This window comes from Arabidopsis lyrata, assembly GCF_000004255.2.
Source record: "Arabidopsis lyrata subsp. lyrata unplaced genomic scaffold ARALYscaffold_3, whole genome shotgun sequence".
Classification (NCBI taxonomy): domain Eukaryota; kingdom Viridiplantae; phylum Streptophyta; class Magnoliopsida; order Brassicales; family Brassicaceae; genus Arabidopsis; species Arabidopsis lyrata.
Genome location: NW_003302553.1, coordinates 6,172,250 through 6,196,768, shown reverse-complemented (window position 1 = coordinate 6,196,768; position 24,519 = coordinate 6,172,250). Strand labels below are relative to the sequence as shown.

The following is a 24,519-nucleotide window of genomic DNA, read 5'->3' as shown; positions in this document are numbered from 1 at the left end:
AGGATAATATCTTTTACATAATGACTATAATTAATCAAAATTGATCTGGATTTAGTTGAAGCGAACGGGGGCAACAAATTTTTATACAAAAATATTGTCCAAAATCGTATGTTAAATAAAAAGATCAAAAGGAGACTCAGAAAATCTAAACACAATTATCCGTTGTGTAGTTTGCGTCAACGTCAACGGTTCCAAAACGTACGAGCAAACTTCCTTTTCCTTAGTTATATTTTGAAATCTAAATACCTTTCGATCGAAGAACGAATCTCGAAGACAAGTCAAAGCCACTCATATTAGACTCGAGACAGATGGCTTAACCACATATTCAGTTTTGATTAAAATTAACAATTATGAAAAGTCGTCAAGACATCTCAAACTTGAGTCATTTATTCAATGGGACCTTTTTTCAACTCTAAAGTATATCACTTTATAACCTAGCAAATTTCTTAATAATCATCGAGTCCACTAATTATTTCATATAATAATGTGTACAAATCTTAAAATCGTTCCATGAAAATGTAGTTTCATTGGGTCAAACATGGTCAAATTGGAATAAACAAAAAAAAGGTCTCTGATTGGGTTTGCAATAAATGTCGTGGACCAACTTTAGTATATATTTGTAACGTTTTAAGTCTTTTATATTATGGAGCTAAGATCCAACTGCAAGTGTCAGAGACCCACTAAACATATAAATAACGTAATACACATACATCATTTCTATTCGATAGGTTACAATCAGGCAATGTGAAACTGTAAATCTTTTAACGTGGTGAAAATATTTGGCGGACTTACAGACACTGACTTGAGGGTTAATTGAGTAGACTACCATATACAAAAGTTACCGAGAGAAGCAGTCTTAAGTCTTTTGAAACATATGTACATAGACACATTCTTTTTTTTTTTTCTATCTTATATTGGAAAGGTTCAGAACTCGAAAGCGTTATTAAGCTGGACAGAGAAGGAAGGCTGGCCGATACTTGCAAGAGGAGTATCAGCTCTAACAACTATTCCCGTGCGTCCGATGTTCCCATTCCATTTCGACCGTCCAAACTGCAGTTTTTCGATAGAAAAGAAGTTATGGTCACGAGAGAGAAGAGACAGTCAGGTTTGAGAGAACAAAGGCAAAGAAGTTTTGCTTACAGATACAGAGGCAAAGGCTGAAGGATGTGCATTGAGTGCGTAGCCACATATCAGATTCAAGTCATCGCTCAACGAGTGAATAACTTCTGCTTTCAACCCCGGATTGCTTCCACCAAATGTGGGACATACACTGTTCCGATTTATGAATTATGTAAGTAAAACAAATACTTTTCGGGTAAGAGGGAGGTGGGGTTAGAGAAAGCTGTTTACCTGACTTGAATTGTTGGTTTCATCAGTAGTCCGGCTCTACGCCAAGCCAAGGGTTGAGAAAGATCCAACGCAAATGATTTGTCAGGCCAATGTACCATTGGTGTGATTCGGGTTCCACATTTATTCTGTTCCACAAACAAAAATATTTAAAGAAACGTTTCATGAGAATACGCTCCACACTGATCATGACAGGTTCGTATCTCTCTCTAACCTTACAAGAGTAACTAAATCTCATGTCGCCAGGATATTGACCCTGTGCTTGAAGAAGACCGCCACAAAAAGGCACAAAAGCACTTGTCGTCAGTCCTTCGCCAGATACATATGTCAATTGCCCGTTTGGAAATTGCAAATCCATAAATGACTGCCCACAACACAAAGATGACAAGTTCAGGGATTCAGTTCCACAGAAGTGAGAACACAATAGCAGCTTTAAGAAAAAGAGCGGCTTACGCAAGCTAAAGGATTGAGAGAGAGCATTGACATCATAAGCCACCTTCGATGCTTTGACCATAAAGCTGGGCAGAGTGAATGCATACCTTTCTGCAACGAAAATTAACAGAATTACATGAGTTTTGGGATAGAATTCTATAAGGAGAAAACACTCATTGAAGTGGGAATATTTTTTTAAGCATACCTTCCTATCATATCCATACCAGAGCAAGTGTTGTTTTGATAAGTGTAACGGTAAAAGAAGCGTTGAATCGCGTAGAAAGAGAAGTGGTCCAAGCTGAAGAAGAAAGAGAGACGAATTTCCATCGCTTGCAGTAGAACTTGAATGTGAAGCTTCTACCCTCCAGAGGTCTCCTCTGGCTGCCAATGAATGTTCCATACCATTTGTCCTACTGTCATAACTTGATGACATATCAATTGTTCCCTGCATTCCCCGAGAAATATACTGTTACTAGATCAACAAGCAGACAGAGAAAAAACACAAAAAAAAAAAACAACTTTCAGCTCGCAGAAATTTTACTGGACATTCCCCAAAAAACCCACAGCACAGCGTCCAAGCTTACAGTACTTGCTTCAAAACACCATTATTTCCAAGTAGATTTATCATTCTCTATCTTGCTTCAAAAAATCAGTAGTTTCTTCTGGATTCACAGTGACATTACATTACCACTAGCCTAATGCTAGTCTTGGCGGATCAGGATCAAACCAGCATCTATATTTCCAAAACATTTACATTCTCATTCTCTATAAGCTATCTTACATTGCAATTCAATCTAGATACATCCCTGCAGTAATGCCAAACTTGAAGGCTAGTCACTTATACTACTAGAAATTCCCAGAAAGTAGACAAAATCAGGTGAAACAAAGAAGAAGAAGAACCGCAAAATCAGTTACCTTTGATCTTCCAAGTAATCCAGCAGTTCTTAGATAGGAATCTGCAACTTCCTCCTCAGACATGGTAACAGAAGCAGTATCATCTGTCTTAGAAAACCCTGAGTCCCTCAACCGTTCTGCAGCCAATCCCAAATCACCTTTTGTGATCACATAAGCTCTATGGCTCCTTGTACTCTTATCACCATCCACAGAGACAACAAGCTTGTTATTATCCTCGTGCAAGAACGGAATAGGCAAACTCCTGAAGAATTGTTGGACCATCACATTCAAACCCGCACCAAAATCAACACCAGCTTGACCTATCTTATTACCAATATCAAGAATCGCTGAGACACCGTTGATGGGTTGGTTGATACTAAACCTAGAATCCCTATTAACACTGAAATGTTGACTAGGGAACTCGAGATCGAATAGTTTCGCCTTGTAATGATGATGATTCGGCGGCCATGGAAACGAAGGTGGGTTTATATGAATCAAACCCGTAAATCCCTGAGCAAGTCGATCAGCTAAATCTTGCCCATGTCGTTGAACCTCTTCCCAAGCTTCTAAAGATCTCTCCACTGACATCTTTATCTTTCCTTGCCTATTCAAATCCTCATGCGAATCAAAAGCTCGGAAATTTATGAGTGAAATCGAGCTATGAAACCTGAGAAAAGAAAAGATTGAACTCTTACCTAGGATCGAAGCTAAAAACCTCTCAATTGGAACCTGTGCAACAAACCCAGAAGCTTGGTTTAACAAATAGCGAGACAGAGAGAGAAAAGTTACGGATTTGGGATTACACACCCTGAAGTCAAAATTAGGGTTTGACACTCAACAAAAACTCGAAAACTGGGGAGACGAGTCACAACAAAAGGAAAAGATCTGAAATTTAGTACTAGTCAAAGCGTTACGGAGATGGCCATGGAATTGAAGTTGAAAGAGAAGAGGCTTTGAATGAAGCAAACAAGGCACACAGATTAACCTTACCAGTTACCGCCACTTTGGCTGTTGATGATAATAGGCCTCTTTCTCACGCCAATTTATGATTTTTTTTTATTTTTATTTTTTTAGGTGTAGGTTCCTTAGAGCATGATCATTCTTAGATAATCGTAATTAATTATATCCACAGAAGAAGCTCTTCAAGTCTCTGAGCTAACTAGAAGGTTACGATAATGATCGATTCAGTTGGCTTTACCTTACGTACGGGTTAACTGGTTGATAAAACAAACATGTTGATATCGCCAGATTCTATAAGTTTTAAAGAATCATCAAAGATATATACTATATTATATTTCCAACCATCAAAACTTCAATAGCTAACATATCAGATTGTTGTAGCAATTCAAGTTCATCACGGTTTCTTCGAAATAGAAATTAAATTTACATAATTTTGGAGAAAATTCTATGAAGAAAAAACCATTAGAAACGTTGAGAATTTCATATATGGTGTTCCAAAAAACGAAAGAGAAAATCGAGAATCAATTTGTGTATGTGTATCATTTATTCTTGCGCAGGAATGAATGCTAACAACTTAAATGGGCCCGTTTATTAAAAGGCCTATGTATTTGTTTCTCCGTGGGCCTATTACATTTTTTGGCAAACGTGCACATTACATTATTGACAATATATAAACCCAATTTAATATCTTTCAAAATGAGAATGTTTTTTGGTTTTACATTATGTCATGGGATCATAGAATCATAGAAGTATGTTTGACAAAAAAAGAAAAATAAAAGAACTCATAGAAGTATAGAATTGCAGAAGACAGCCAAATGCAACTTAGGTAATAAACAGTAGCAAATTGTATAGATGATTTAACCATTAATCTGTATATAATCTAAAGGTGTACACTGTAAAGTGTAAATATATGTTCATCGACGACATTCGTATATAATTGTCCGTCACCTGGTAAAAGGGAGAATAAGTTACTTTTCTTATTTTATACATTAATCCTATTATGTGTTGGTGTTGCATGGCACTAATTTATCACATCAACCACATGATTCTCCTGGGAAATTTTAAGTTGGTGCTGTAATTACTCCCGCCTTGATTAAATATTCTTTTGCAATAGTAATAAAATTGTTGATAACTTAAAAGCATAATTATTGGTAGTATCTTAAAAATAAATCTTAAGAATATTTAAGTAATATATCTGTAAAAGTGATAGTTAAGATATAGTATTTTTGGGTTAAGATTTTGGTGTGATTAATGGTAAGTTCTTAACATGTGGTTCTTAGAAAAAAAAATTAATACAAAAATAAAATTTATAATTATAAAAAATTTAATAATTGTTGCAAATTAAAAAAAATTAAAACATACATGAGCTACAATTTATAACATAAATAACATAAAGCACAAATGTTTTAAACTTAATTTTTGGAATATTTTGTCCATATATGTTCGACCAAATCCTTCTTCAATTGTAGATGCATACCTCGATCACGAATTCGAGTTCTAGTGGCCATCATATCGAAGAAATTTGAAGGCATATCTGTAGAATATGTGAAATCCACCCGTGAGCTTCCTGCAGATTCTGAGAGAGAAAGGTCGAGAAGGAAATAAAAAAACGAGAGGTTTTTTTTTTGGCTTTGTTGTTTCTTCAAATTAATCAGAGCAAGACACGTGCTCATATCTAAACTCATCAACAACATCTTAAATAAGATATACATCTTAGCATTTGTTTGAACTATTCATTAAATTTAATAATTTTTTTCCCTAAGATATGTCTAAGATACCTCCTATAATCCTACTCTTATAATATTAAAAAGGATTTGACTAATGATTGTTCCTTGTTCTTTTTTAGGCCAGAATATTTCTTATTATAAACTCTCAAAATCCATTAGAGGCGAGGATAAAAGCAGATTTTGCTAAAGAATCCACCAAACTATTGGCTATATTCTTAAACCTCGCCATCATATTTTTATATATCTTTTATTAAATAATTTATATATGAAATCTAAGAAAACGCGAGTAACGCATAATAAGTATTGTGATACATATTTGGTTAGAGTTTTTGCACATATATTCACCTTATACCACTTACCAGTTACAGCCACTTTAATAGCAATACATGTAGCTATTGAGTCTTGACTCTTGATGATAGGCCTCGTTTACACACGAACACAACTAGCCAAGAAATATGATTTTATTTTTCCTACTTGAATATTAAATCAATGTCCACTCTTTGATAATTGTAATTATATCAACCAAAGAACCTCTTCCAGTCTTCTTTCATAGTTAATTAATTATGAGATTACTTATCCGTATAAACTCTCTGATCGAACGAACTAGAAGGTAACGAAGATCAGTTTGATCGGCGTATCTTGACAAGTAACCGAACTAGAATCTTGTACGTACCGAGTAACTGGTTGACAAAACGCATTGATGTCACGAGACTCGAAAGTTAAAAGAATCAGAGATAACAATTCCTTCCGACCATCAAAACTGCAAATAGTAAAAGTAAACATATCAAATTGCATGTTGTAACGATTCAAGTTCACGGCCGGTTTCTTAGAAACAAAAATCAAACTAAATAATTTTGGGTTTAAAGTTTTTATCCCATTGGTTCGCCGTGGGCCTATGACATTCTTTTGTCAACGTGCTTATTATACAACCACATTTTCCTGATACTTTACATGGCCCCCATGCATTTCTTAATATCTCTAAAAATGAGAATCTTTTGTTTTGAATTATTGGCTATGAGGTAGATCTGTTGAAGACAATGAAGATTATAGATAGTGGCAAAGTACATAGATGTTTATTCTTCATCAATATTTTAATTTATCTTTGAAGATATGTATATATTTAGCTAAAGTTGACACTGTAAATATGTTATGGACATGGGCATAAAGCCATAAACTACAAAGTTGCCGACATATAAGAGGTGAGAATAAGGTTGTAAGGGCATCAGTGGCAAAACCATGAGGATAGATGTTAATAATATATTTATTATAAAATTTATTGAAGAGAGAGGAGGAGAATTGGCAGGTGGAGAGAGAGAGAGAGGAGAGAGATAGAGAGAATAAATTTTTTTCCCTTTTTAAAAAACCTCACACCCGAATGCAACTATACACTCAAGTTTTGTTGAAAATCAACTTTTTACATTATTTCTCTATTATTTAATACTCACATCCGCCGAGTGGTTGCACCACTGAGTGTGGCCTAAATTGTAAGTTGTAACGATTTAATTAATTCGAAAAGTTAATAAGTTACTTTCATATTCTTATTTTATAATTTAATCCTATGTGCTGTCACTCATTTATCACATCGACCAGGTGGTTCTCATAGTAATTTGGATTTACTATTGTAATTACTGCCACCTTGATTAAATCCACTTTCGGTGCACAACAATAATTAATTTGTTGATAACTTATAAAATTAGGGAAGATTAGGTAACGATTAATCCTTAGTGATTTTCGCCATTAAGCTTTTTATATCTTTGAATTAAATTTAATAACATTTATTTACGTAAATCATGGTAATCAACATTCTATTAGGGCAGTAGGACAAGCATCCCCCCTCAAATCAATACACATTCCAATACCCTCGTGAGTTTTATTTTGTTTGTTACCTAAAGTTAAGTTTACATATTATAGCACAAATTAAGAGACGCAATGATTAAATAGTCGGTTAGACTACGAAAAATAAGTGTAATCGTAAATTAAATAAAATAAAAAACACTGTAATGAAAAAAAATCCTTATTATTAAATTGTAGAAGAAGAAGAAAAACAATCAAAGTACATTCATTAAACTAATATCACTCGACTGATAAACCTATTCAGTTGTTTAGGTACTTAAGGTATTTTGCTAACACTTTATCAGTGATAATCTGATAGGCCTTTTCACTCGGATGATAAGAGTCAAAGAACACATGAGTCGATGCATCCGAACATGTAAAAGGAGTAAATTTGTTGCACAATTCCACCAACTCAATTTTTCCTGTACCACAACATCCTTTATCTGCTACTTTAAATCCTACATCAATTCACAAACATATATAGTATGTTAATTAATATTAACATTGATGTACGTAAATAAATAAAAAGATATCAATTCATGCCAAAATTACCGTAATTTCTAGGATTTTTGATGATGTCGAGAAGAGTTTCATAAACATCGATAAATACTAGTTTACCGGGCAATTCTTTCTTTAGAGTATCCAAACTAGAAGATAGCTTTGAATTGAAATGAAGTGCCATGTTATTCAACTTTTCATAACATTTTCTTTTAAAACCTCCAAAAAGTGTTCTTTGCGCGGGTACACACCCAACTGGTACTCCGCTAAACACTCCAATGTTTTTAGCTCCAAGTCCAGATAATTCCTAGAACGTTAGAAGAATAGAGAAATCATTTTAGAGTACTTTGTGGTTAAATATTGCTGTTGATTTATAACAAAATTAAAAAAAAAAACACTTACTTTGATGAACTCTGAAGCCAATTCAACCAGATATTCAGCATACGAGTTACGATCATATTCGACCGATCGAACCAAATAAGTCTCAGCGAGATCATTACTGCTAGAGACCACAAGAAACACACTTTTCTCCAATATAAACTTAACTTTTTCTTCTCCAAAGTGTTGCTTAATTTTTGCTAGGTATTCTTGAAAATATTTTAGTTGGTCTGACATTGATACTACAGACTGAAAAAAATATGTACAAAAGACAAAAGAAATTTAGAAATATTATAATAATAATAATAGTTAAAATATATAACGAATGTAAATATTTGTACCAGTAATTTAGATGTTAATGGATCATAACCAGAACCTCCAGAAGCAAAGATTACACCTTTTAGAAGATCATGTGGCTTTAGATTCGAGCCTAAATATGGTGGTAGTGTCTTTGCTATCCCTAATTTTTCCGCTGCAATGTTTAAGAAATATATTATATATGTACATAAAATAAGGACTACAAGTAGACGACTAACCAATTAGAAAACTAAAATGATAAAGAGTTTGACAGTTACCAATGATGTCCGATGGAACTTTCCCGTCTGAAAATCTACCGGTAGGAATAGCACCAGGAAAATCTCGACCATAGGGAGGAAAATTGGACTTAAGAAGAGTTGGGATGTCATTATTATTTCCTGTATCCATGATTGAGTCTCCAAATACTATTAGTGCTGGTATTGTTGTTATGTTCCTATGAGCTTAATGCCAAAAATCAAAGAAACAAAATAGATTAGAACGTGACTAAAAAAAATCCTGTTTTGTTTTATGACCAAATCTTAAACAAGTTTTGATGTATGTACCACTGCTTGTGGTCACTTGTACTACAAAAACCAACAAGAGAAAACCTATAAAATGGAGATCCATGCTACTAGAATATTATATGGTTAATCGGGTGATAAAAATAATTTGACAATTTTTCTTTTTTGTTCAGAAGATTTGAGAGCAAAGACATTAGTTCCTACATATATATGCATACTGCCTGAAGAATTGATACACATAACCTAAGAAAAAATATGTTAAAAAAGGAAACAGAGATAGCAAAATTCTGGCAATATTTGAATAGAAAAAAATCAAAATTACAATTATAGAATCTAAGGAAATTAAAAGGACAAATATCAAACAAAATATATATAAAAAGAACGTGATCTTACATACATGCAAATACTGTATAAAATAATAACGTTTGTAGTACATATGTTGTATATACATACATGCATATAGCTGTTTTTTTAAGGGGGATGTGTTGAATAAAGGATTTAGAGTGTTTTGTATTAAAATGATAAATCATATGTTATTCAAACATGTATTTTAAAAACTTTCTAAAATCAAGTATTATTACATTAATAATTTTAAAATGTACAATTAAATCCATTGATATTGGAAACATTTGAGGTAGTGAAATTAAAATGATTTGAGCGATTTTAGGTGAGATTTTAGGTATTTTCTTAGTCAAAAATTCAAACATTCAAATCCCATGATTTTAGATGAGATTTGAGAGAATTTTAATAACAAATTTCCTAATTTTCATAAATTCACCAAAATCATCTCAAAACTCATTAATACTTAAATCATTCTAAAAAAGAACAAAAAAAAAAGAAGGAAACAATTTAAATGGGGAAATAAATAAAAAGTACATGCACTTAATGCTGTCACAATTGCTTCGAATATATTGTATGATTTTGTTATAAACAACAAACAAACTTCCTTTTAAAGTTATTAATGGATCAACAATAACAATACGCTCTTGCCTCTTGGATGCGGAAGGGTCTTCTGCGGAACCCCCACCTCGACCTATCATGCATATAAAACCATTATCAAGCAAAAAAGAAAGAAAAAAACCTATCTTGCATGGATTTGTGGATATCTAATAGTCAAAATTTACTCCTAATCAAGATTATTGATTATACTATATTATCTAAGTGTATCATATATATTGTATATCAGTATATGTATAAGTTTTTAGAAGATTGGTTTTTATTTCACTAGGCGTGTGAATAGTGGTAGACAGTGGCGGACCCAGAAATTGTTTTTACCCAGGTCATTAAAAAAAAAAGGGAAAAAATTAAACCTTTTATGTCAAGACAGGAACTTGAACTCAAAATAGGGAGGTCATGGACACACAAATACCAACTCAACTGCTGTTTTTTTTCTGGTTTCTTACACATAAAAAAGTTTATATCATTATTTTACCAGGTCAGTTGCCCACCCTCTCCCCTTACTGGGTCCGCCCATGGTGGTAGAGACATAATCTTTTGTGTGCCCAATAACTATAAAAGGAAGTTTGTCTGTTGTCTATAACAAAATCATACAATATATTTAACTCCTTAATTATAGATTTTCTCAAAGAAAAAAATCCTTAGTTACAGATTATTCAAACTAGGCATACCTCATTCTTAATAACTGAGAGTATCCGCATGATCATCATGTTTTAGAAGTAATGTTACGAAGTCTAAAATTGAATCAGAGTCTTCTTTAATACTGGTTAGACTAATAAATAAAGTCTTGTGAAATGTATACTTATGTATACATGCTTGACATAATTAGATCCAATTGAAATGCATATTGTTGAATAAGTGTGAAATAAAAAAACGTTGAACGTCTGTAATTAATAGTCAATAGACACCATAACATATCTGATACGTACGCTTATTTTCTCTGTAAATATATGTGGGTGTGTGACGCGGTCGGCGGTTCTAAGCTCACACGATCAAAAATCAGATGGCCCATAGACAAAAACATTAGGTTGATGATCATTGGACCAAGACATTCGAAATGTGGTCCATGCATGTTCTTGATCTTATTAATCACGAACAATAAATTCAAATTCAAAACCTGTTTTTTTCTTGTCATGATTCTGTTTTCACCAAATCACTGCATTTATTTTATTTTTTGGAACGTCCAAACGGTTCCATACCATGTTTAATTCATGAGTAACCTTGGAGATCAAGCCATCTTTCATAGTTTCATTCCTAATCGGCTACCAAAATTGGATTAATTTTCTTAGTATTTCACTAATTATAATTGTATATACATTGTTTTAAAAATACTACTATAAGGTTACTATTTTTGGAATACACTCTTTATAAACACTTGACCGCATTGGTTGCCAAACATTCATAGAATCAATTTCCAGCAATAATCAGATATTTGACCAACATAATTGATATGATGCATTGTTTCATAATATATTATGATTTGGTTAAGAAAATAAAAAGAACCGTACACGGTTTATCCTCTGATTTTATTCTTTGTAGCCATCATTCAATTAATAGATTTTTATTTGCTCTCATTCAATGATGTTTAAGGTAGATTTGTATTTTGACCACAAAAAAAAGGTAGATTTGTGTGAATTTCAGTAATCGAACTAAAACCTAAAAAGTTGGATATGAAAATGATAGTATTATACTCCTTCTGTTTCAAAATATAAGGCGTTTTAGCTAAAAGCACGCCGATTAAGAAGATTTACATTTTAAAAGTTCAGCCAATTATAAAAGAGACTGCATAATAAAAATAATCATAAAATATTAAAATAATATATAATTTGTATAGAAACTTGAAACGACTTATATTTTGAAAAAAAAAAATTCTCCAAAACGTCTAATATTTTGAAACGGAGGAAATATTTAACTCTGATTAGATATTGATTTTCTTTTATTTTTATCCAAATTAAAACCAAATCAAAATCAAACTCATATAAATAAAAAATTCATGCCGTTATAATTTCTATCGAAACTAATGGGTAAAAAAAACATTATTTCGAAGATGAATATAGAGAAAGATCATACATTAATATAAATATAGGAAAGGATTTGGATTTTGAGTTGGAAATTAATGAAATTTAACATGTCATCGTGCAAAGTCGACATAGAAAACTAAAATTGGAAGAAAGAAAAAAAAATTTGAACAGGAAGCCAAATATGATTGAAGATTTCCAAAACTATAAACTTGGATATTATAAGATTTATATCCAAGTCGAGTAAGTGATAATTACAAGAGATATTCTCAGCAATAATAATCACACGGAGTGTCCAATCCTGTCGAGAGAACCATGTCGATTGACCTCTAGTTAGTTGCGTATCTGGCTTGTGTGCCGTTTTCATTTCTCACGAGTCGCTTTCCTGTCGTTTCTTTATAACCAACCTTGTATTTATTCGCCAGGTCGACCATCTGTAACCAACCACGTGTACCTTTCTTATCAGTCCAACTGGCGTTTTGCCAATTTCTTTCCACCGCTAATATGCAGCCACGTAAGCCAGTCTGGCATTACAGTAAATTTATTTTCCGTATGATTGTTTTATTTAGGTAAATGGATCCTTCGAATGTTTTCGAAGAAGTTGAAGGGGAAAAAAAACAAAAGAAGGCTTATTTGCTGTTATACAACCAAAAACATTTTAGCAAAATTGGTATAAAAAACTGAGATGATAAAAAAACATAGCGAAATTGGTTTTAAAACCGGGATGGTATCATTTGTGTGTGATTTATAAAAGTAGCATATATATATATGGCAAATGTTGGAAATACAACTTCCAACTTATAAATTCTAATCCAGTCTTATTTATATGAACATGTAATTGTAGTGGATAACTGACATGATTTCTACATTGCTGACACTCCAATATAAAAAAATCAATTGTCTATAAAAACAAAAACAAAAAAGCAGAGTCATGCACCACTCTTAAGTCTTAGCCATGAAGCAATATTTTAGATAAATTTACAAATAAAACCGTAAAATGTAGCTATCTAACGTATATGCATATTGTCGAAATAAAGCTAGAAACAACACGATTTGAGTTTTTAGATGCGTTATTGAGCTTCCAAACTCCAAACTCTTTGTACATTCTGACTTATTAGACCTAAACCATCGAGAGCACGACACGACAGTTTTCGTTTTTCGTACTAGGATTATAAAAAAGAGTTAGTGCCTTAGCTAGTGGTGGTGATAAATAAATACTAGTATTTTATTGGAATTGGAAAAAAAATCATATTTGAATGATGATGATTTGTAATGATTCCAACCAAATGAAAATGGTTCAATCAGTCAGCTAAATAATGTTTCAGTGCTATCTGACATGAATTCGAATATAATAATATAGGTCAAATTGGTAAAACTTACTAAAATAAGTAGATGTAATCGAATGAATGAAATAAATATATAGTAATGAGAAGATCTTGTTAATTAAGTGCCTTTTTTTGCTTCAATTAGACACAACACAAAGGATTACAAGAACATTTAAAACTAGTCTACTTTAAAAAAAGACATCTAGTACCTCTACATAAAAAATATTATTTTGATTTAATCAGTAAATAAAACAACTGACATGAAATTGCATGTATCTTTTTCTACGTAGTACTACTTGTTACACCTTTTTTCATAACAATCTATCTTGGTTTTACCCCAAAAAATATACAACCCAAAATTTAGAATTGCATAGTCGAAAACCTTTGTTATCATTATTTGAAAAAATTCCATTATCAATATATAGCATTCCTTTTCATCCGTACACTATTGTTACTTTTTAAAGGGACATAGTAGAAAGAAGAAAAAAACACTATCATATTATTGTTTTTGTTGCTTTTAGCAATTAGCACAAAGTTCAGCTCACCAAATCACATCACATCATATATATATATATACCACATTGATCATCAAGTTAGTTGCATTATCAAAATCTTTCCTCAAACTATTAAATTTTCACACGTTGATATATGAGAACAAATTTTCTTCCACTTTCTCATTATCATCAAATACCACCTGCTATTTTGTTTTTTGTATTGATAACATTTATTATCACTTACTTGGTAACCTCTCACGGACACCCTCATCTTCTTCTTTGATCGTACACTGTCACTCGTCTCTTCTGAAAAAAACCTCTCTCCATTTTTTCCGGAAATAATTGCTCCTTTGAGGTAAGAAAATCTAGTCTTTTGCCTTTGTGAGATCTCTAACGAATCATGGCGGCCGTTGATTCAACTGATCGGCGGGACTTCATAGTGAACATCAACGGTCAAGAGAGTGGAGCCGTCGGTGCTACAGGGTCAAGCAGCAATGCTGAGGGAGGTAATATTTGGAAAGAACCAAGCTATGATTTTTGGGATGGTGAAAAGGGTAAGAATGATAAGAAAGGAGCCGACGACGACGATGAAGACGGTGGCAGTTTCCATTTCACGCAGCAGAGGGAGCGGAGGCATAGTTCAGCTGAGTTATTAGATCCGCCGACGAAGCTAATTCGTCAGTTTCTCCACAAGCAGAGAGCTTCAGGAGACGAGATCTCTCTAGATGTTGAGCTTAACATGGCAGAGCTACAGAGCAACACGCCGCCACGTCCTGCAACTGCAAGCAACACGCCGCGACGTGGCTTAACGACGATTTCAGAGTCTTCTTCTCCGTTCACGACTAAAGTTCAAGCTGACGCAGTAAGACGGAGGCAGAGCAGAGTATCTCTCGGTGGAAGTAGCGACGAAGAGGGTCGAAACAGAGACGAAGCAGAGGTTGTGAAGGTTAGTTCGAATAAACCGATGCTGAGCAGGAACAAGACCAAATCGAGATTGCAGGATCCTCCAACACCGACACATCCAGCGATTGACAAAACAGAGATGAAGTCTGGTCGGAGATCCGGGATTTTCAAATCTGGGTTTCTTGGGAAAAGCCCTAAAGCGGGTACTCCAGGTCGGAATGGGATTGAGGAAGAAGAAGAGGAAGATCCGTTTCTAAACGAGGATTTACCGGAGGAATTCAAAAGGGATAAACTTAGCTTCTGGGTTTTTCTTGAATGGATAAGTCTAGTTCTGATAGTCACCAGTTTGGTCTGTAGCTTAACCATACATAACTTGCAACGCAAGACATGGTGGAAACTGGATTTGTGGAAATGGGAAGTGACGGTTTTGGTGTTGATATGTGGGAGATTAGTCTCGAGTTGGATAGTGAGAATCATTGTCTTCTTGGTCGAGAAAAACTTCCTTTGGAGGAAAAGGGTTTTGTATTTCGTCTACGGAGTTCGAAAATCTGTTCAAAACTGTTTGTGGTTAGGGCTAGTGTTGCTTGCGTGGCATTTCTTGTTCGATAAGAAAGTCGAAAGAGAGACTCGGAGCACTGCGCTTCGGTATGTGACGAGAGTGTTGGTATGTTTGCTTGTGGCTCTTATCATTTGGCTGGTTAAAACAATTCTGGTTAAAGTTCTGGCTTCATCGTTCCACATGAGCACTTACTTTGATCGGATTCGGGAGTCGTTGTTCACTCAATATGTGATTGAAGTTCTCTCTGGTCCTCCTTTGATGGAGATTCAGAGAATGGAGGAAGAAGAGCAACAAGTAGCAGAAGATGTTAAGAGCTTAGAGAAATTAGCTGGAGCTAAGCTGCCTCCAGCTCTAAAGGCGACCGTTAAAAGTTTTATGAAAGTCGGGAAACGTCGGGGAATGACTCGGATTGGGTCTAAAAAAGGAGAAGACAGCGAAGGGATTAGGATTGATCATTTGCAGAAAATGAACACAAAGAATGTATCTGCTTGGAACATGAAGAGATTGATGAATATAGTACTAAAAGGCGCTATTTCTACTTTGGATCAAAATATACAGGACACGTCTCAGGAGGATGAGAACGCTACGCAGATAAGAAGTGAGTACGAAGCTAAATGTGCAGCTAGGAAGATTTTCCACAATGTCACCGAGCCAGGTTCCAGGTATATAGGCTTAAATTTGATCATATTTCTCAAAGTTCTTGATTTGTTTGGTTTCAGCTCAAAATCTTGATAGGACTTTTCGGGTTTTAGGTACATATATTTGGAAGACTTCTTGCGTTTTCTATGTGAAGAGGAGTCTGAAAGAGCCATGGCTCTCTTTGAAGGAGCTTCAGAGAGCAATAAGATCAGCAAATCTTGCCTCAAGAATTGGGTGGTAAGTCTCAAATTCGATATGTCAAGAATCTTTACATGGAAACAGAGTTATCTAATCTCGCGATTTCTTCACAGGTTAAGGCGTTTAGAGAAAGGAGGGCTCTGGCTTTGACCTTAAACGATACAAAAACAGCAGTGAACAGGCTTCACCGTATACTCAACGTGGTGATTGGCATTATAGTCATAATCATCTGGCTCCTTATACTGGGAATCGCCACAACCAGATTCTTGCTAGTCTTAAGCTCTCAGCTCCTTTTAGTAGCCTTTGTATTTGGAAACTCCTGCAAAACCATCTTCGAAGCCATCATTTTCCTTTTTGTTATGCACCCATTTGATGTCGGTGACCGATGTGAAATCGACGGTGTTCAGGTTTGTTCCCTCCTATACAACACAATTGTTTTTCATATAATGATACCTTGTTCTGATTTTTTTTTCTTGTTTATATACCAGTTGGTCGTGGAGGAGATGAACATATTAACGACTGTTTTCTTGCGAGATGATAATCAAAAGATCACATACCCGAACAGTGTCCTCGGCACAAAACCTATAGCTAACTATTACCGAAGTCCCGACATGGGAGACGCGGTTGAATTCTGTGTTCATATAGCAACTCCTCCTGAAAAGATCACTGCCATTAAACAAAGAATACTAAGGTTAGTTAAACCCTAAACCCTAAACCATGACCGATATACTAGGTTAATTAAGTCTCTTGAGAGTAAACTAGTCTTAACTATAATTTCTTATGTTTTGATGCAGTTATGTAGACAACAAGAAGGATTACTGGTATCCTGCACCTATGATTGTGTTCCTAAGCATGGATGACTTGAATAGTGTGAAGATAGCCGTGTGGTTGACACATAGAATGAATCATCAAGACATGGGAGCGAGGTATATAAGAAGAGGTCTATTACTAGAGGAAGTGGCAAAAACTTGTAGAGAGCTCGATATCGAGTATCGCTTATATCCTCTTAGCATTAATGTTCGAAGTCTCCCTCCTACGGCTAATCAACCGTCTCCAGGCCGTGTTCCTCCTTCATGGATGCAACAACACGGTTCTTGAATTGAAAAGGTTCTAGAGAAAGAGAGTTTTTCATTGCGTCGTGCGAAAGAAGATTATAGATTTTTTTGGTGTATATATAATATGTATGAGTGCTTTTGTAGTAGTAGTTTGTGATGATTTCAGCAGTAAGTAGTCATTGTTGTAGCTAAATTATTGGCCTTGAGACATTTTATGATGTTCTACTAAATCAAGGAAATAAAGGCGCAATTGTAAAACCTTACGACTTTATATGAAATGGTCTCAATTGGTAGAATTTTACATATTTTCTTGTAGTATAGTACTATTTTATTGAATACCGTGTTATTCATTATAATTTTCAGATACAAACATTCATTTCTTTTTTTTTTGTAAACCGCTTTATTGGTTGGCTCAACATTCATTTCATTGTTCACTACTATCTATATATACATTTTTAAATGACTTTTAGCAAATAAATCCTAGGGTTGGGCAGTATTTATAAAGAATGCCATTGGCATTTATTATTAATTTTACAAAATTTAAATAAAAGATATTAACCAAACAACTAGATTTTACCCCGCGGTACACCGCGGGTCGATTTTTTTATAACTAAAAAATTATTTAGCAAAATTTTAAGTTGTATTTGTTTTGTTAATATTGTTTATTTTGTTTAGTGTTTCTGATTTTATAATTAAATTTTGATTTTTAATTCTAAGATTTCATCCATAGTATATTGTTTAATATTAATATCGATCTAAACCCGTTGCACCATATAACCCCGTTCCGTAAAATTAAACATCATTTGTTATTTTTTTGGAATAATATTTTTATCCACTACGGGTCGCAAGTTCATGCGGATAAGCCCGTAGAGAGTTGCGGGTTTGCGTGTCGACCCGCCAAAAGAGAAGCTATCTTTTGAAACCTTTTGTTTTATTTAGAGGTTTTGAGAAAGTATCCCTAAAAAATAATTTTCATTATATGAAAAAAAAGAAGTAGAAGAAATTGTAATATCAACATTCCCGATTTTTACATCACTCGTTACTATTAATTTTTTTTTTTGCAGATAAAAATCAGAAGTTAACTAAGTCGAGATTTTTAAAAAGATTGTGTAGAGATTTTTGGTAAATTGTTGAGAACATATTTGATTTCAAAATCTTTACTTAAATAGATAAAAAAAGATTTTGTAGAGACTTTTGCTAAATATATGAGAAATGAATTTCATTTAAAAATCTTTACTTAAATAAAACAAATCTAAATAATTAATGCTAATGGCATGCCATTGTAAATACTTATCAACTTTAGGATTTATTTGCTAATTGTGATCCAAAAATGTATATATAGATATCTTGCCTAATTTGTTTCTAAAAATATTTACACAATCTTTCTATATATCTTCAAAAAAATTTATAGCAAATATTTATATTAACATTTTGCATAGCAATAAAAATACTATTTTATAATAATCAAAATATTCACATAGAAAAATCAAATACACATACAGGAAAAGAACTATATCTATCATCATTTAAGCCGTTGTTTTATTTAAATAAAAAAAAACACAAAAAACTTGAAATCATATACTTTATATGATAAATTTAAAATATATATTAGTAGTATAAATTTAAAATCGTTCAAATAACGGTATACTACGGGTGAGATCCTAAAATTATTAGATTTTATAACAATAATAATTTATTTTCTTGGATTTTATAATACTAATAATTTAGCTAACGAGATAATATAGACGGGTTTATATGGGATGACGGGTTTGGGTCGATATTAATAGATAACGGTATATCACGGATGAAATCCTAAAATTAACAATCAAAATACAATTATACAATCTTAAACACAAAACAAAAGAAACAATATTAACAAAACAAATCCAACTTAAATTTAAAATTTTCAGTTATAAAAAACCCGACCCACGGTATACTGCAGAGTAAAATATTCAAAATTTTAAAATCCACCATACATCGTTACTTAAAAAAAATGTATGTTTTCGTATTTATACTTCAAAAATTGATAAATAGATATCTACATTTTAAAATACAAATTAATATGATATATCTTCAGTTAGTCTTTTAAAAAATAACATTACATTTTTTAAAAAAATATAGCCCCGCGGTATACCGCGGGTTAAATTCTAGTTTCATTATTGTTTTTGTTAATTACTCTAGTGGTAAGTAAGCATACACTCTTAACAAAAATAAGAAAATATAATTTATAAACTAGATCATCACCCGTACTAAAGTACGGGTTGAATTTTATCTATTAAAAAATTTATATAATATATATATTAGAACTAAGTTTTAATATATTATAATAGTAAGTGAAAAAATATTATTTTTTTTGTCAGTCCCTATATACAATATTAGAATTAGAATAAATATAGATTTTTTTCTATAACACTTAATTGTGGATAATTTTTTTAAGATATGAAAACGAAAAATAATTTTATTTTTTAAAAAGTAATATTTTTTGAAAAATGAGTTAATTTATGTTAACAACCACAAAATAGGATTGCATATATTTCAGTTAGATCAAAAATTAAAATATCATAAATTAATCGCATATAAAACATAGATTATTTTGAACTAATTAAGAAAATTAGCTATTATTTTGAATTAATTTAGAAAATTCCTTTTCAATTTATAATTCTTTGGTTGTTGAAATTGAGATTTGTTTGAGCTAATCTAATTACAGAATTTGTTTGAGATTTATAACTACAGAATTTACCAATTATTCGCATAATCGAATATGTTATAAACATATATTTAGTATATAATAATACCAAAATCAACCTGTGTGTGGAGTTTATATTTTTATTTTAGAATCTCAATATTTCATTTTAAAATATTGCACAATCTATTATTAGTTAATTCTAAAATTGCTTGTGGAATCAAATTTTCAAATATTTAGAGGTGTCAAACCATATTTAAATGTTCTACACTATTTTTAAATATTCCAAATTAAAATCTTTAAATTTTTTTTGTAGTTTATAAAATTATGAATTTCAAAAAACAAATTATATGAAATTAAATATAACTATTCAAATAGTTAAAAGGATCAAAACTCATTTCATCATATAATATATTATATTTAATCCGCTACCTATTATAAATATTTTTTAAAATAATAAAATTAAAGTATTTATAATTTTTAACTTTTTGAACTATTAAGTATTGATGATATTCTCTAAAAATATCAAGTAAAACTTATTTTAAATGTTGCAAATTAAAATATTTAATTTTTTTTTATTGTAGTATATAAAATTATACATTTCAAAAAAACAAATGTATGAAATCGAATATAAATATTCAAATTCTGACCCGTTGCTCAGTCGGAATTTTTGTTGAATTTATTTTTTATCTAAAAGAAATATATTACTCAAGTCTGAATTTTTGACTCATTTAATTGTTTCCTTTATAGATTGAACAATTTATATGCGATTTTAAAAATTCAAATCTTGGCATATGCAGAAAAAAATTATTTTTTTTTATTATGTAGATGATATGATGATTTATTTGTTTCATATAAATATAATCATATAAAGATGAGAGGTGGAGTTTAATGATTAATAACAAATTAATATGGTAAGTTAGATATCAAATCTTATATGTTCATTTTTATTGGTCATTTAAAAAAATATTAATAACAGATTTTCGTTTTATAATTTAATTAAATTAATTAAATGACATAAATTAGTATTTTACTTGTTTATCTTTAATAAATTGAATGAAATTTGTTCTAAAATAAGATTTTTGTAATGACATTCTTAAATAATTGTTTACAAAAAGAAAGGTTAGTTAAGGGTATCTTATAAAGTGTACTCCCTAAATAATAGTATATGATAGAATTGAGGAGAAGGAAATGAAATTGAAGTTTATAGACGTTAAAGTACATGAGAAAGATTATGATAAATTGTTTAGATTAAAAGTGTTTTTGAGAGATTTGTTATTAACTTGTTATTCATAACCATCTTTATAAGATGTTGTGTTGGGTCTTTTTAGCTAGGTCAATTAATATAGCCTTACATATGTATTTGATAATACAGTTAGTATCATTTATTTTGTCATATTTTTTAATTAAACATGATCTTAACATCTTAATTTTGAATTACTATAATTAAGAAAAGAAAAAATAAATCGGATCGGGAATCAGATCCAAAACCGGATACAACGAAACCGGGATAGATTCGGATCCAAAACCGGATCCCGTTTCGTCTTCATCGGTTAAACCCACCCGAACCCCTAAAATTCGGGTCTTTAAAACCCAAAACGTCCGTCGGATCTGGTATTCTTCGATCCAGCTTCTTCCACCCGTAACCCTTAAAAGAGCTCCTCGGATCCTCCGATTCTAGTCTCCACAGATTCTGACGGCTTTGCTTTTTTTTTATAAACAAAGGTGCCCAAATTTCAAACCTTTTGCTATTGCTCTGTTCTTCTTTCACTGTCTCGGCTGATTTCTTCATATCAAAAACTCTGCGTTGCTCGCAAAATTTTCAAAAGGGTTTTCTTTGTTCTTAGTGTATGACTAATTTCATCTTAAAGTTTTTAGCTTTGATTAATTTCCTTCAATAAAGTTAATCAAATTGTGTGGTTGTGTTATTGTGATTTGATCTCTGTTGCAATGGTGATTTTTTTTGGTTTTGATCAAAGCTCTGACTGCGTAATGCTGATGGTGATGCTTTAGGATGATCTTTGTTACTCTCATGTTATTGTAATTGTGTGAAAAAGTTTTTTTTTTTTTTTTTAGTTTAGAGTTTGTTGTTTTGATCAATGATGAATGTGGTGCATTCAGGTTCTAGGCTTTCGTCGTAGTGATTTTTTTTGTTTTGATACTGATGGTGATGCTTTAGGATGATCACAGAACTCTCATGCTATTTTAATTGTGTAAAAAAACTGATCTTTTTGTTTCAGTCTAATAATTGTGTTGTTTTGGTGCAGCAGCCGTACAAGTTTTGTATGATGGATGAATCAAATGAGATAATCTTGCAGAAGTCAAAGAGGTTGACATCTGTTGTCTGGAATTACTTTGAGAGAGTGAGAAAGGCTGATGTGTGCTATGCTGTTTGCATTCAGTGTAATAAGAAACTCAGTGGTTCTAGCAACAGCGGAACAACTCATCTTCGGAACCATCTTATGCGGTGTCTCAAAAGAACTAATCACGACATGTCTCAGTTGCTGACACCTAAAAGAAGGAAAAAAGAGAATCCAGTTACTGTTGCTGCTACTATCAATTTTGACGAGGGTCAAACGAAAGAAGAGTATCTTAGGCCTAAGTTTGATCAGGACCAACGGAGGGACGAGGTGGTTCTAAGCCGAGGAAGTGGAGGAAGGTTTAGTCAAGAAAGGAGTCAGGTTGATCTTGCACGTATGATTATTTTGCACGGTTATCCGTTAGCCATGGTTGATCATGTTGGGTTCAAAGTTTTTGCTAGGAATCTTCAGCCGTTGTTTGAAGCTGTGCCAAATAGCACTATTGAGGATTCATGTATGGAGATTTACATTAGAGAGAAGCAGAGAGTGCAGCACACTTTGAATCATTTATACGGTAAGATCAATCTTTCGGTGGAGATGTGGTCTTCCCGGGATAATGCTAACTACGTGTGTTTGGCCTCTCATTATATCGATGAGGAGTGGAGGCTACATAGGAATGTTCTAAACTTTATCACCTTGGATCCTTCTCATACTGAAGATATGCTCTCGGAAGTAATCATCAGATGTTTGATTGAATGGAGTCTTGAGAGCAAGCTTTTCGCTGTTACGTTTGACAGTTGTTCTGTTAACGAAGAGGTTGTCCTACGAATTAAAGACCACATGTCTCAGAGCAGCCAGATCTTAATCAACGGACAGTTATTTGAGTTGAAATCTGCCGCTCATCTTCTGAATTCCCTTGTCGAAGTTTGCTTGGAGGCTATGAGAGATGTGATCCAAAAGATTCGAGGAAGTGTGAGATATGTCAAGAGCTCACAATCAACACAAGTAAGGTTCAACGAAATCGCTCATCTCGCCGGTATCAACTCCCAGAAGATCTTGGTTCTTGATTCTCTTGTTAACTCAAACTCTACGTTCGTGATGCTTGAAACCGCACTGGAGTACAAGGGTGCGTTTTGCCATCTGCGTGATCACGATCACAGGTTTGATTCATCTCTAACCGACGAGGAGTGGGAATGGACAAGATACGTTACCGGTTACCTTAAACTTGTATTCGATATTGCCTCTGACTTTTCAGGAAACAAATGTCCGACAGCAAATGTATACTTTGCTGAGATGTGTGATATCCACATCCAGTTGATCGAGTGGTGCAAGAACCAGGACAATTTCTTGAGTTCTCTTGCAGCAAATATGAAGGCTAAATTCGATGAGTACTGGAACAAATGCAGCCTTGTTTTAGCAATCGCTGCGATATTGGATCCGCGATTCAAGATGAAGTTGGTAGAGTATTACTACTCTAAGATCTATGGCAGTACTGCTCTGGATCGTATCAAGGAAGTGTCGCATGGTGTCAAGGAGCTTCTTGATGCATATTCGATGTGCTCAGCCATTGTCGGTGAAGACTCTTCCTTCTCTGGCTCTAGCTTAGGTCACACTAGAGACAGATTGAAAGGATTCGACAAGTTTCTCCACGAGACTTCTCAGAACCTAAACACAACATCGGATCTGGACAAGTACTTGTCTGAACCGATCTTTCCCCGTAGTGGCGAGTTCAACATTCTGAATTACTGGAAAGTCCATACACCCAGATACCCTATCCTCTCTTTGATGGCCCGTGACATTTTGGGGACGCCGATGTCAATCTGTGCGCCTGATTCAACATTTAACTCTGGGACACCCATGATCGCTGAAAGCCAGAGTTCCTTGAACCCTGATATCAGACAGGCTTTGTTCTGTGCACATGACTGGTTGTCTACAGAAACAGAAGGTACAATCCCAAACTCTATTTAAGTCTTTCTTCTTTCCTTAATAAGAGCTCAAAAGCCAATCATCAATTCCTACTGATTTTACCTTGAAATCTCTGTAACGAGCCAAGAATCTTTACCATTGTCTAGACAATACACTCAAACTCTGTGAAGAGAAGAACAAAGTTCAAGGTATTGAGCTCCTTTATGTTCATCTCTTCCACCGTTTTCTTCATTATTCTAAGTGAATTAACTTTGTTGCTTTTGAATTGTGGTAGGATGAACAGATGATGGAATGTCACTCGTAGTTCTCTAAGGTGGTGAAGACTGAAGAGAAAGCCAAATGCTTTTAGATGGTCGTGTTGCAAAAGATGGTACAGAGGTTAATTTATTTCGCATTTGAGTTTTTGCAATTTCTATTTATGCACTAGGAAGATTAGCATATGAGAGATATTGTTCTTGTAACAAATACAATCCTCAAAGTTTTAAAGCAAAGGGAAATAAGTTGAAATCAGTCAATTTCGTTTCTTCTTCTTATTCTGTGTCTTCAACTCTTTTCTATATCTTGCTTGACATGAA

At 33.1% G+C, this 24,519-nt stretch overlaps 4 protein-coding genes across 14 annotated transcripts; 2 read left to right on the top strand and 2 right to left on the bottom strand.

Moving 5' to 3' along the window:
* Positions 1-693: 693 nt before the first annotated feature.
* LOC9318961 lies at positions 694-3,858 on the bottom strand. 7 transcript variants are annotated; one of them, XM_021033152.1, is made up of 9 exons: positions 3,664-3,745; positions 3,369-3,402; positions 2,695-3,277; positions 1,985-2,224; positions 1,801-1,890; positions 1,562-1,711; positions 1,351-1,475; positions 1,141-1,270; positions 694-1,050 (listed from the first exon to the last, which is right to left on the bottom strand). In XM_021033152.1, the coding sequence occupies exons 3-9, from the start codon at positions 3,259-3,261 to the stop codon at positions 925-927; spliced, it is 1,428 nt and encodes a 475-aa protein (XP_020888811.1). In that variant the 5' UTR covers positions 3,262-3,277; positions 3,369-3,402; positions 3,664-3,745; the 3' UTR covers positions 694-924. The 7 variants fall into 7 exon arrangements, with proteins under 7 accessions (XP_020888811.1, XP_020888810.1, XP_020888812.1 ...); XM_021033151.1 differs by having other exon boundaries at positions 3,481-3,718; XM_021033153.1 differs by lacking the exon at positions 3,369-3,402 and having other exon boundaries at positions 2,695-3,340; positions 3,664-3,749.
* A 3,204-nt stretch (positions 3,859-7,062) lies between these two features.
* LOC9321124 (GDSL esterase/lipase At3g14820) lies at positions 7,063-9,361 on the bottom strand. The gene is made up of 6 exons (XM_002882848.2): positions 8,930-9,361; positions 8,645-8,827; positions 8,411-8,541; positions 8,094-8,318; positions 7,746-7,998; positions 7,063-7,651 (listed from the first exon to the last, which is right to left on the bottom strand). Exons 1-6 carry the CDS (start codon positions 8,991-8,993, stop codon positions 7,455-7,457), a joined length of 1,053 nt encoding a protein of 350 aa, XP_002882894.2. The 5' UTR covers positions 8,994-9,361; the 3' UTR covers positions 7,063-7,454.
* Positions 9,362-13,790: 4,429 nt separating this feature from the next.
* LOC9318960 (mechanosensitive ion channel protein 5) lies at positions 13,791-17,336 on the top strand. Its single transcript, XM_002885011.2, has 5 exons — positions 13,791-15,805; positions 15,896-16,019; positions 16,094-16,387; positions 16,469-16,671; positions 16,775-17,336. The coding sequence occupies exons 1-5, from the start codon at positions 14,082-14,084 to the stop codon at positions 17,076-17,078; spliced, it is 2,649 nt and encodes an 882-aa protein (XP_002885057.1). The 5' UTR covers positions 13,791-14,081; the 3' UTR covers positions 17,079-17,336.
* A 3,830-nt stretch (positions 17,337-21,166) lies between these two features.
* LOC110229882 (zinc finger BED domain-containing protein RICESLEEPER 1-like) lies at positions 21,167-24,475 on the top strand. Of its 5 annotated transcripts, none has more exons than XM_021030983.1 (4): positions 21,167-21,566; positions 21,989-23,963; positions 24,072-24,132; positions 24,228-24,475. In XM_021030983.1, the coding sequence occupies exons 2-3, from the start codon at positions 22,004-22,006 to the stop codon at positions 24,110-24,112; spliced, it is 2,001 nt and encodes a 666-aa protein (XP_020886642.1). In that variant the 5' UTR covers positions 21,167-21,566; positions 21,989-22,003; the 3' UTR covers positions 24,113-24,132; positions 24,228-24,475. The 5 variants fall into 5 exon arrangements, with proteins under 5 accessions (XP_020886642.1, XP_020886639.1, XP_020886641.1 ...); XM_021030980.1 differs by having other exon boundaries at positions 21,169-21,443; positions 24,219-24,475; XM_021030982.1 differs by having other exon boundaries at positions 21,169-21,443; positions 21,986-23,963; positions 24,219-24,475.
* Positions 24,476-24,519: the final 44 nt, after the last annotated feature.